At 45.2% G+C, this 13,156-nt stretch overlaps 1 protein-coding gene across 3 annotated transcripts in view; it reads left to right on the forward strand.

Moving 5' to 3' along the window:
- Positions 1–13,156, forward strand: part of FAT1 (FAT atypical cadherin 1) — a 124,826-nt gene that overhangs the window by 85,308 nt on the left and 26,362 nt on the right. For all 3 annotated transcript variants that reach the window (XM_037128745.2, XM_037128743.2, XM_037128746.2), the window contains exons 8-11: positions 1,262–1,537; positions 1,649–1,859; positions 6,526–10,593; positions 11,342–11,538. In XM_037128745.2, coding sequence (XP_036984640.2) covers positions 1,262–1,537; positions 1,649–1,859; positions 6,526–10,593; positions 11,342–11,538 — 4,752 coding nt within the window. The remainder of the gene's footprint in view (positions 1–1,261; positions 1,538–1,648; positions 1,860–6,525; positions 10,594–11,341; positions 11,539–13,156) is intronic.

A 13,156-nucleotide genomic window follows, 5' to 3' on the forward strand; every position in this document is an offset into this window, starting at 1 on the left:
AACAATGAGACATCTGTAGCTTTAGGTATTGACATAATTTTCACATAAAACCTTTCTGTGCTTTGGTGAGTGTCGTTCATAACCATGCAACACGTGCTGTTACAGTCCATCACTGATGTTTTGCAGGGGTGTCCAACCCATGGCCTGCACCCAGGATGGCTATGAATGAGGCCCAACAGGACATTTTAAATTTACTTAAAGCCCGCCCCCTTTTTTTTGCTCATCAGTTTTTGTTAGTGTTTGTGTATTACCATGTGTGACCTGAGGTAACTCTTCTTCCATTGTGGCTGAGAGACGCCATTGGACACCCTTGTTTCAGGTTCTGTGAGAGCGCCTTTCCTTTAGTTCCCGTGCCCACAGCACAGTGGTTAATAAACAGCTCCTCCTGAGTGTTCCGGGGCTTGGCCGCCCATGACCCTTCGGACTAGCACACCCCTGCTCCGAGTGTGCGAGGCGAGGCCCGGATTTCTGGTTCAAGACTGTGCACCATCTTTTATAAGCAGTAGTGATCCCCACTGTGCTTCATCTACATAACATCTTTTCAATCCGAATGTTAATCCCCTTACTGGCAAGTTAAAAAGACTTCACCGGGGACTGAGTTTTGTGAGCATCTGCTTTTTTTTTTCCTCTAAGGTTTTTATTCTGCGTTGACATATTTAAAAGGGTTTATCTTTTCATTTGACTTAAATTGTTTTCAGGAAATTAGTGTGTTTACTATTTGCGGGTGGGTTTTGTGATCACAAAAATATAAGAATTTTAAAGCACATTTTTAATTTTTTAAAAGTATAAAAAACTATTGATAGGAATTTGGAGGCTCAAAGATTAGAGAAGAAATGTAAATATTGAGACCATCTAGCAGCATGCTCAGCTCAGTAGCTTGATAATTACAGATTCAACTCTGAGACAGGAAATTCGTCTTCTGTGAATCCTGGTGAAGTAAACTTTCTGTTATTGTTATGTGAGTAACCTAAAAATATTTCTTCTGTATTTCATAAGGAAATGTGTGAAAGGTGTTACATTTTCTCCGCAAAGTTAGTCTCAAGAATTTAGAAAGGTTCTCATTACCATATTTACAGAGGTACTATATCAGTGAAAAATAGAAAGACATTTCAATTTTAGATTTTTGTTGCTTTGCTCATGTTTGTGTTTCATTGTGCTAAAATATCAATTTTTTCCCAATATGCATCTGATTTCTTCTCTGATTATTTATTAAAATATCATAATTAGGAATGCTATTGTGTGAATCGTTTTGTCATTGTAGGTATTCATCAAAGTAATAGACACAAATGACCACCGTCCTCAATTTTCTACACCAAAATATGAAGTTGTTATTCCCGAAGATACAGCGCCAGAAACAGAAATTTTGCAAATCAGTGCCGTGGATAAGGATGAAAAAAACAAACTAATCTACACTCTGCAGAGTAGTATTGATCCACTGAGTCTCAAGAAATTTCGTCTTGACCCTGCGACCGGCTCCCTCTACACTGCAGAAGCTCTTGACCATGAAGCCGTTCACCAGCACGTGCTCACAGTGATGGTAGGGCCGCCGCCCCTCCTTCTGCCACCCTGTGGCTCCTGAAGGGCTTCATGGTTTTCAGTCAGAAGAAAAACTCCTTCAACAGGATCGATAACATGTTGCTTCTTTTAGGTACGGGATCAAGATGTCCCTGTGAAGCGCAACTTTGCGAGGGTCATTGTGAATGTCAGCGACACCAACGACCATGCGCCCTGGTTCACGAGCTCCTCGTATGAAGGGCGGGTTTATGAGTCGGCCGCCACCGGCTCCGTGGTGCTGCAGGTCACCGCTCTGGACAAGGACAAAGGGCGGAATGCCGAAGTGGTGTACTCCATCGAGTCAGGTATTTGGGGAGCACTCCATAGGTTCATACTTTGTACTTATTAAAAAGTGTGTTTCTTCTTTTCTAAAATTAGTTCTCCTTATTAGAACATTTCTGTGTGTCACTGTAAAAACTGCTTACATTTATCTTACATGATAAGAGAAAGAGAAAAAAAAATTTGGACTTCAAACTCTTTGGAGAGCTAGGCCAGAGAGTCCTAACTACGTTTGCTTCAAGTTCTTGGAGACTCACAATGTTAGCAGGACTTAAGGCTGAGAAGTCCTGCCATGCAGAAAACTTTATTTGAGTAATTCAGTATTTCTAAAATTGTTTTAACCACACAATCATTTCCCTTCTTAAACGGTGAAACGCCTTGGGGAAATGCGGGCCAGTCGATACAATGCTTTATGTTTAGTCTGAGGGTTTTCTCTTGGGCCGAGCAGGAAGTTTCATGAGTGTGGACTCATCCAGTTCTGGCGGAGTCCCTCAGAGAGGGTGTCACGCCCCTGCTCTCCTTCCCAGGTTAGCATTGCTGCCACTGTGACCCCCGCGCAGCTTGAACAGTTGCATTTCATTCATGGGTTATCACAGTGGTCCCCAGGGCTAGGCTTTGGACTTGAAGATATGTTGAAAAGCCCAAGGAGCTAGAGCTGGACAAGAGGCGGCAGGGGCCTGGACAAGAGACCAGCTGGAAGTGTGGGCAGTTCTCGGAGGGATGAGAAGGCAGGAGGTGAGAGTCCTGTTGGGGGTTACAGGACGGAGGACCACCGTGCGCGCTTGTGGCGAAGCAAAACATTTTTGTTCTCTGTTCTGTGTTATGCTGCTATTCGGTCATTCATGTGTCCGTCCCCTGGGCTCATGGAGCTCATTTCGTGTGCCAGGTGCCGTGCTAGGGTGCTAGGCACTTTCATACTTGAACTGGGCAGATGTGGGGCGGGGGTGGATAGGTGAGGCCTGGGGGGTTACCACTGGTCCACCCGTGTGCATTCTTGCAAAAGATACCTCTCCCTGCTTGAAACGAGAGTCGGTCTGCTTTAGAGCATTGATTGGTTCAGTCGGAAGTGGCCTTGCTTTGGGACTTCGCCTACTCATGCTAAATCATACACGTTGTTGAGGAGGCAGCTTTCATTTTTCCATCTTTCTTGGTGTTATTGTTAGTACAAGGTCTCCTTCATTGTTCGGTTTTTGTAATGATTTTAGAGTACTGAGATCAATCCACTGAACTGGATACGTTTTTTGTAAGTTCATACCTTTGCATATTTAGAGACTGTATCTATCTTAGGCATTCGAATTGGAAGTGGTGTACATTTGCCATAGATCATAGAATCAAAAGCCCAGCAAATGGAAAGTAAATTAAAAAACAACTTTCTGTTTTATGTGGTTAAACCCTTTTTATTTCTTAATTGAAGTTACATTTATTTTGCCGAAAACGACGTAATTCGGTTTATGTACTGTCCATGGTTCCAGGAGTAATAACATGTGTTTTAGGGGAGGTAGTGCCTCGCCTCAAGATGAAGATTTTTCCACTGGTTCAGAAGTTTAGTCATTAAAAACCGGCACGTTCCATTGTGTGTGCCTGAGCACTCCAGTGAAGTGATTTTCTCACGCGCAAACCAGCTGGGTTTGTGTAGGAGAAAATGTGAAGCTTTTCCTTCGCTTTCACATAATTCTCAGCAACTGGGTGGTTCAGTTGTGATTGTTGGTGCCTGACCGAAGGCTTGTACATTCTTTAAATGCTTGTAATGACTGACAGCATTAGTGCTTTGCTATTCCAAGAATGGAACCGTTTGTCCACTCAAAATAGATAATGCCACGGGCCTGCTCTGATGCAGAATTTGGACTTTTAAGAAACTGTTTTCTCAGATTTGGTGGTACACAAATCGTGCTAAACAGACAAGAAACGGCGCGGAATTGTGTGTGTGTGTGTGTGTGTGTGTGTGCATCGTTTGAACAGTGGGACTATGAAACGGTCACGCAGCCTTTCACCTACTGTTTATTCATAATTGCCTGCTTCTAATTCCTGTCAGATTACTTTTAATGAAGTTCAAAAGACTAGTTATAAATTCAGGCCATAACACTGCCTGTTCAATCAGCAGCAATTTATTGAGCAAAAGATTCCGTCTGATTAGGAGTCTTGAGGGGAAAAGGAATTAATTAAAGGATATTTTCAGTAACAATTGAGTTATACGCTTAGAGGCATATCAGAGCCATATTCTGGGCTGCATGATGTTCTCTTCACTAAAAACCGTTGTCATGCCTGGAAATAGGAACATTCGGTAGATTTGCTTGTTGACCAGAATTGGTTTTTTCCCACAGACTTAGGTTAAACATGATTGCACTTGAAGTTATGGAGAGGTTGCCATAGTAGCAGGCAGTCAGCTCCCACGGTGGGCCCACTGCAGAGAGGCACAGATTCCAGTGCACAACTAGCTCCCTGACACGCCCTGTGGGGTGTGCACGTGTGTTCCAGTCACAGCTAGTGAGCATGGATGTGCGGCTTTGTCCAGATAACCGCCTTGTTCCAGTAGAGAGCACAGTTTCGGGCTATTTAGAAATCACCAGTATCCCCAGCTAAGGTGGGTGACCGGGCCCCAGCCAAGTACAGGCTTCTCCCACTGCCGTGTGAGCGTGCTCACCAGTGCCAGCCGTGCTCTTCAATGTTTGGAGAGTGTGCCTATCACTGCATCAGACGGGTGTGCTCGCCCCACTCAGCAGCCCTCCGTGTTTTTCCGCAGAAAGATCGCTCACATTGCTCCCCCATCTGCGAACCTGGTGATTTCTGCCATGACGTATATATGTGTGAGATCCATGCATTCACTGGCCGGCTGGGTCCTGGTTTACCTTGTGGCTGCAAGGCCAGAATCAAAGTCTGTGTCAAAATCAGCCTACTCCAGGTGATAAAGAATGTCATGCCTTGTGCATTTGAGCCATTGAGGTTTCACTATCCATGATAAGAGAGAAATGCACGTAGAAAATGCACATAATAAGTGGTAGGTTGGCTGCTTTATGAGGACAGACAGAGGGAAGGCCAGGGGTGGATGAAGACAGCCGTCCAGAGGTGTGCCATTCACAGTCTCTTCCATGATCCAGGCAGCCAGTCACAGTTTTAGAACTTGGGGTGATGCACAGGTAGGATGAGAAAGGACTTTGATGACTGGCTGAGTCAGAGAGAACCTGGGGTCCTTGACTCTGAGAGACATAGAAAGGCTGGAGGAGACAGTGCCAGGCCTGGCAGAGGCCGTGTGACCCCTTTCGTGGGTCAAGGTTGAGTTCAGAGCCGTGGGGCCCTAGCCTCTTCCCTGTGGGAGACGGACGAACAGCCATGGGGTGTGGATACAGAACCAGGCAGGCTTCATGGACATCAGACTGGGTCTGGTCTCAGAAAAAAATTACCAGGGGTTTTTGGAAACTGTATTCAAGGAAGGAAATGAAGGCTATAGAGGAAGTGTTTACGAGTAATGATATGGGGAAAGAAGTGTTCGGCTAATCCCTTGGCCTGCCAAACACACCAAGTAATACTGTTCTTTGAAGTGCCACATTCGTTTGCAAACCCAGAGGAAAACAATTCAAGAAAGCCGTTACGTGGCAAGTCAGCCTCGTTTTGGGCAAGTGTTAACAGTTCATTTGGGAGAAACACGCTCAGTTCTGTGACTAGGGTAACGGATCTAGACTAGTTTGTAAAACAGAAAAGGGATGAAGGGTTCCTGGATGGATCGAACGCCCCTCACCTCGCCTTGATCTGTTTGGAAAGAGAGGTAAACCCCTACCTAACCTGCAGTAAACTGCTGGTGTTGTCAGAAAGGTTTCAGTTGATGACTAAACAATGGAATGTTGTGGAGTTGTATTTGCAGCTGAATACACACATATAACACAGGTGGAAAAGGTCCAATGAAAAGCCAGTAAAACAGTCTGTGCCAGAGGAGAGTTTCTCGGACTCAATACTGCTGGCTTTTTTAACCAACCATTTTTATTGTGGGGGCATCTTGTGTATCCCAGGAAGTTTAGCAGCATCTCTGGTCTGGATACCAGTGTCACCCTGCCCATGCAGTGACAACCAAAGGTGTCTCCAGACACTGTTCAGTGTCCCCTTCTGGGCAGAATCACCCCCTCTTGAGAACCACTGACCTAGGGAATAAAAAATTAAGAAGAGAGTATGACTGACATCTTCAAAGCCGATAAGTTAAACACAGTCTTATTTATCAATTCCCTGAACATTTAAAATAAGAGACAGTTCTCCTAAGTTTGTTAAATTTTCTTAATGAATTGGTCTGCCCCTTTATAATGAATAAGGAAGATCTTGAACATTTTCAGGTTAATAAATGCGGAAAATACGTTCCAACGGGTTTCGAGGGACTCTTGCACAATTACGGACTAGCTGCCCTGCGGAAGGGTGAGCACTTTCTTCCGGGGCACACTCCTGGTTCAAGGGAAAGAATGGGTCGGGTGTTAGACACAGAACGATATTTCTTGTTTCTCGCTTTTCCTATCTTATGGACAAAACTCTGAGAAGTCCGCCTTATTTTAAGTGGATAAAATTGAAATAACTTCCATTCAGGTGTTGATCATTTAGAATTTCTGTTTATTTTCAGAATGTGGTTTTTAAAGATATCTTCTTTTTCTGTATTTCCAAACACACTTCTGATCCCTCTAGTTTTCTCTAACATGTTTTTTTTTCCTTTTCTCCCAGGAAATATTGGAAATTCTTTTACAATTGATCCCATCTTGGGCTCCATCAAAACCGCCAAAGAATTAGATCGAAGTAACCAAGTGGAATATGATTTAATTGTAAAAGCTACAGATAAAGGCAGTCCACCAATGAGTGAAATAACCTCTGTGCATATCTCCGTCACCATTGCTGACAATGCCTCTCCTAAGTTTACATCTAAAGAGTATTCTGTGGAAATCAGTGAGACCATTGGCATTGGGAGTTTTGTCGGAATGGTTACAGCCCATAGTCAGTCATCAGTGGTATATGAAATAAAAGATGGAAATGTAGCCGATGCTTTTGATATTAATCCACATTCTGGAAGTATTCTCACTCAGAAAGCCCTGGACTTTGAAGCTTTGCCCGTGTACACGCTGACCGTACAAGGCACGAACATGGCTGGCCTGTCGACGAACACCACGGTGCTCGTGCACCTGCAGGACGAGAACGACAACGCACCCGTGTTCACGCAGGCAGAATACACAGGACGCATCAGCGAATCAGCGTCCGTTAACAGCGTGGTCCTAACAGACAAGGACGTCCCCCTGGTGATTCGGGCAACTGATGCCGATAAAGAATCGAATGCTTTGCTGGTTTATCACATCATCGAACCATCTGCACACAAATATTTTGCTATTGATTCTAGCACTGGTGCAATCCGCACCGTACTGAGTTTGGACTATGAAGAAACGAGTACCTTTCACTTTACGGTGCAGGTGCATGACATGGGGACACCGCGTTTGTTTGCGGAATATGCCGCTAACGTGACCATACACGTGATTGACATTAATGACTGCCCTCCGGTGTTCTCCAAGTCATTGTACGAAGCCTCTCTCTTGCTGCCAACATACAGAGGAGTGAAAGTCCTCACCGTCAACGCAACCGATGCCGACTCCAGCGCCTTCTCGCAGCTGATGTACTCCATCACGGAAGGCAACATCGGGGAGAAGTTCTGGATGGACCACAAGACTGGTTCCATCACCGTGCAGAACACGACTCAGTTAAGAAGCCGCTATGAGTTAGCCATCCGCGCTTCTGACGGCAGATTTGCTAGCTTTTCCTCTGTGAAAATCAATGTGAAAGAAAGCAAAGAAAGTCAACTGAAGTTCACCCAAGATTTCTACTCTGCAGTCGTGAAAGAGAATTCCACTGAAGCCAGAATGTTAGCTGTCATCACTGCTATTGGGAATCCAATCAATGAGCCTTTGTTCTACCGCATCCTCAACCCAGATCGCAGGTTTAAAATAAGTCGCACTTCGGGCGTTCTCTCGACCACAGGGATACCATTTGATCGGGAACAGCAGGAGGCGTTTGATGTGGTTGTTGAAGTGACACAAGAACAAAAGCCTGCAGCAGTGTCCCATGTCCTTGTGAAGGTCGTGGTTGAAGACCAAAATGACAATGCACCTGTGTTTGTCAACCTTCCTTACTACGCTGTTGTTAAGGTGGACGCGGCAGTGGGCCACATTATTCGCCACGTTACCGCCGTGGACAGAGATAGTGGCAGAAATGGCGAAGTGCATTACTACCTTAAGGAACATCACGAGCACTTTGAAATCGGACCCTCGGGTGAAATTTCACTAAAAAGGCAATTTGAACCTGACACCTTGAATAAACAATATCTGGTCACAGTGGTGGCAAAAGATGGAGGAAACCCAGCTTTTTCGGCCGAAGTTCTAGTTCCCATCACCGTGATGAACAGGGCCATGCCTGTGTTCGAAAAGCCTTTCTACAGTGCAGAGGTCCCAGAGAACATCCAGATGCACAGCCCCGTCGTCCACATCCAGGCCAACAGTCCAGAAGGGCTGAAAGTCTTCTACAGCATCACAGACGGTGATCCTTTCAGCCAGTTTACCATTAACTTCAACACGGGAGTCATCAACGTCATAGCTCCCCTGGACTTCGAGTCTCACCCAGCCTATAAGCTGAGCGTGCGCGCCACCGACTCCTTGACCGGTGCTCATGCAGAGGTGTTTGTGGACATAATAGTGGAGGACGTCAACGATAACCCTCCTGTGTTCGTGCAGCAGTCTTATGCTGTGACGCTGTCTGAGGCATCTGTCATCGGAACCTCTGTTGTTCAGGTTAGAGCGACCGATTCGGACTCAGAACCAAACAGAGCGATTTCTTACCACATGCCTGGCAATCACAGCAAGAGTCAGGACCATTTTCACGTCGACAGCAACACTGGCCTCATTTCACTAGTCAGGACTTTGGATTATGAGCAGGTCCATCAGCACAAGATTTTTGTGAGGGCGATTGATGGGGGCATGCCCCCGCTGAGCAGTGATGTGATCGTCACAGTGGATGTGACAGACCTCAATGACAACCCGCCGCTGTTTGACCAACAGATTTATGAGGCCAGAATCAGCGAGCACGCCACACATGGACACTTTGTGGCCTGTGTCAAAGCCTATGACGCAGACAGCTCAGACATAGGCAGGTTGGAATACTCCATTCTGTCTGGCAACGATCATAAGAATTTTATCATGGACAGTGAGACGGGGATTATCACGCTCTCAAACCTCCGCCGACACACCTTGAAACCATTTTCCAGTCTTAACATTTCTGTCTCAGATGGAGTCTTCAGAAGTTCAGCTCAGGTTCACGTAACTGTAATTGGAGGCAATTTGCACAGCCCTGTTTTCCCTCAGAGTGAATATGAAGTGGAATTGGCTGAAAATGCCCCCCTACACACTCTGGTAACTGAGGTCAAAGCAACTGATGGGGATTCTGGTGTTTACGGCGACGTCACTTACCATATTGTGAATGACTTTGCTCGAGACAGATTTTACACAAATGAGAGGGGACAGATATTTACTTTGGAAAAACTCGATCGCGAAATCCCAGCGGAGAAAGTCATCGCAGTTCGTTTAATGGCTAAGGATGCTGGAGGAAAAGTTGCTTTCTGCACCATTAATGTCATCCTTACCGATGACAATGATAATTCGCCACAATTTCGAGCAACCAAGTATGAAGTAAACATCGGATCCAATGCTCCCAAAGGGACATCTGTCATTAAAGTTCTTGCAAGTGATGCTGATGAGGGGTCCAATGCCGATGTCACCTACGCCATTGAAGCAGATTCTGAAAGCGTGAAAGAGAACTTGGAAATTAACAAACTGTCTGGCATGATTACTACAAAGGAAAGCTTAATTGGCTTGGAAGATGAGTTCTTCACTTTCTTCGTGAGAGCTGTGGACAATGGGTCTCCGCAGAAAGAGTCCATTGTTCCCGTCTACGTGAAAATACTCCCGCCAGAAACACAGCTGCCAAAGTTTTCCGAGCCGTTCTATACCTACACAGTTTCAGAAGACATGCCCATTGGAACGGAAATCGATGTCATCCGCGCAGAACACAGTGGGACTGTTCTTTACAGCCTCGTCAAAGGGAATACTCCTGAGAGCAATAGGGATGAGTTCTTCGTGATCGACAGACAGAGTGGAAAACTGAAACTGGAAAAGGCTCTTGACCACGAGACAACGAAATGGTATCAGTTTGCCATACTTGCCAGGTGCACTCATGAGGGCGATGAGGTGGTGGCTTCTGTGGATGTTAGTATCCAAGTGAAAGATGCAAATGACAACAGCCCCGTCTTGGAGTCTAACCCGTATGAGGCATTTATTGTTGAGAACCAGCCCGGGGGAAGTCCAGTCATCCAGATCCGGGCGTCTGATCTAGACTCAGGGATCAATGGCCAGGTTATGTACAGTCTAGATCCATCGCAAAGTGTAGAAGTCACAGAATCTTTTGCCATCAACATGGAAACGGGCTGGATCACAACCCTAAAGCAGCTTGACCATGAAAAGAGAGACAATTACCAGATTAAAGTGGTTGCATCGGATCATGGTGAGAAGGTTCAGCTGTCCTCCACAGCCATTGTGGATGTCACTGTCACCGACGTCAATGATAGTCCCCCACGATTCACTGCAGAGATTTATAAAGGGACGGTGAGTGAAGATGACCCACCAGGCGGCGTAATTGCCATTTTAAGTACCACAGATGCTGATTCGGAAGAAATTAACAAACAAGTTACATATTACATAACAGGTAAGAAATTGAAACGGAATGGTTTAATTTAAAATTAAAACAAAGACACTGAAATAGAGAACAGAGGGACAGTGACCAGAGAGGAGAAGGGAGGGAATTTCAGGGAAAAAAGGGGAAGGATTTACAGGAACTAGTATAAAGGACACGTGGACAACAACTAAGGGGGGTGGAAATGGGAGGGAGGTGGGGAGCATGGGGGCAGGGGAGTGGGACTGGGAATAAAAGACAGAACACTGTACTTGAACAATAATTAAATAAATACATTTTTAAAAAAGAAAAAAAACATTAGAAGTATAAATTCTTAGATATGTATTTTGTGGAAATAAGGAAGTAAAAGGATGATTTTAACCTAAGTATATCTAAAATAAGTAGAAATAGCATCTCTTAAGCTACATTTCAAGTTCCTTGCCTGAGCAAAGGTAACATTTATTAGACTGTTTTTTATTTTTATGACTCCTTTGAGCTTTATGTTTAGTACATAATAAATATGTTATAATTAAAAAGGAAAACTATAGTTTTAGTGTAGGCTAAAGTATTGTTTAGTAGCCCTTATATTTTATTTGGCTTAATGCTGTGTTTAAATAAAATTTTAATGGGAAAGCTAATATACCCATTCAAATGTAATTATTAAAAACCTTAATTCTTTCAAACCATAACATTGTGAATCTACTGTATAACTTATTTCTCCTGTTACATACTTCTTTGTTTCAACAAGTCTGATTGTCATCTTCCTTCATTGATTTAATAGGAGGGGACCCTCTGGGGCAGTTTGCTGTCGAGAATATACAGAATGAGTGGAAGGTCTATGTGAAGAAACCTCTGGACAGAGAAGCCAGGGACAACTATCATCTGACCATCACAGCAACTGACGGGACCTTCTCATCAAAAGCAATAGTGGAGGTGAAAGTGCTCGATGCCAATGACAACAGTCCAGTTTGTGAAAAGGTGCACTGCTCTTTCTTTCAATTTCTAGGTTACAAACTTGGATGTCTTTCTTAAACCTACCAGTAGGGTTGTCATGAGGTGCCGTGGTGTTACTGAGATGTGTTTCAGGTTACAACCTCTTACTGGGCAAGCAGAGGTGAGTGTGAAATGGGGCAAGAGATCGTTAGCATCAGGACTGTTTCAGGGAGTGCTGAAGAGTTTAAAACCCATTCAGAGGGCTGTAAATTATGGACAGGATTGCAGTCATGTTTAACTTTAAAAATGCCTGGCCGAGTGTTTAGGAAGAAATGCCCTTTATTTGGGGATGCTGGTGTTTTGGAGAGAACATCCGTCTAGCAGTTCTTCATACAGGGCTCAGTTTTGCTTTCACCATTTTGGAGGCACTCACTCTTAACACACTCGAGACACTACGAGGTGTACAGTGTGGCTTCTGCAGCGGTGGAGCCGTCATTCCGCATGAACACTGGGCCTCTGTCCCAGGGCAGACGGGATGTGAAGTCCTTTTCCACTTGAAAGGTGGAGAGGACATGACCAGGAGGGAGTTTCCCAAGGCAGGTGAGTTTGGTGGTGCAGATGAGGAGCAATGGCAGCATGGAGGTGAGGTGGCAGAAGGGAGCAAAGGGCCGAGGCCTGGAGCACCTACCTGGTCCTGCCCGGAGGAGACAGCATAGTAGGCCTGTCAAGTCAGGATCAACTGGATTCCTCCTCCAGGAGCCAAGGGGAGAGACCAGAGAGAAGCCGGGGGTGGGAGTGGGGGTGGGAGTGTTGCTTTAGAGGAAGCACGTTGGATTCCACTTCCAATCAGTTTAAGGTAATGGGACATTAACCTGAATATTTTTAAACGGTTAGAAATGGTGAGATTGAGAGTGGATATTAGGGAAGGATATGCAAATTTGGCCATTTCTGTGGATAACCGACAGTTGATTTCATTTGAGAGGGTAATAACAAAAAGTGAAAGAGCAGATAGGTGTTTCCCGAGGGAGAAGGGAGGAGGAAGCGGAGGTGGAAGGAAAAGAACGTAGCTGTCGGGGTGGATTCCCAAAAGCTAAGGTGTCTGAGGAGGCGGGATGGCAAATGGGGTGTGACCGCGGTTGAAATGGAATGTTGGGCTGTGACTGGCTCGGAGATGGTGGCCCGAGCTCACAATTCAGAGGGACACCTGTGCGCTCTAGGTTAAACAGTGGGCACCACTGAGGAAGTCAGCGTGGACAGTAAAGGGGGGCAGAGGCGTGTGGTCAGATGAGGGAAGGATGGGCCCAGGGGAGAGTGGTCTTGAAGTGGGACAGCGCAGCTGGAGAAGGCCGCGGTGAGTGTGACATGCGGTGGACAGAACCAGGCTGCTCTCAGGGAGGTGCGCGCTGAGTCACGCTGATTTGTCTCAGCAGGCATGGAGCTTTGGAGGGGCGAAGAGTTCATTCCAGTCCACGTGTGTGTTTTGGAGGGCGGGAATATCATATATATTTATGTCTTACAGGCAGACACTAAATGGGTGTTGGGTTGTTTTCTAACACTTTCATATTATTTCAATGTAATATATACCCTATCAACTTTGGGGAAAAATAAAATTAGAGCACTAGATCATTTCAAAGCGTTAATATTGTAAAACACTGTGTTTCAT

Source organism: Artibeus jamaicensis, unplaced genomic scaffold, assembly GCF_021234435.1.
Source record: "Artibeus jamaicensis isolate MK-2021 breed Jamaican fruit bat unplaced genomic scaffold, CSHL_Jam_final scaffold_833, whole genome shotgun sequence".
Taxonomy (NCBI): Eukaryota; Metazoa; Chordata; class Mammalia; order Chiroptera; family Phyllostomidae; genus Artibeus; species Artibeus jamaicensis.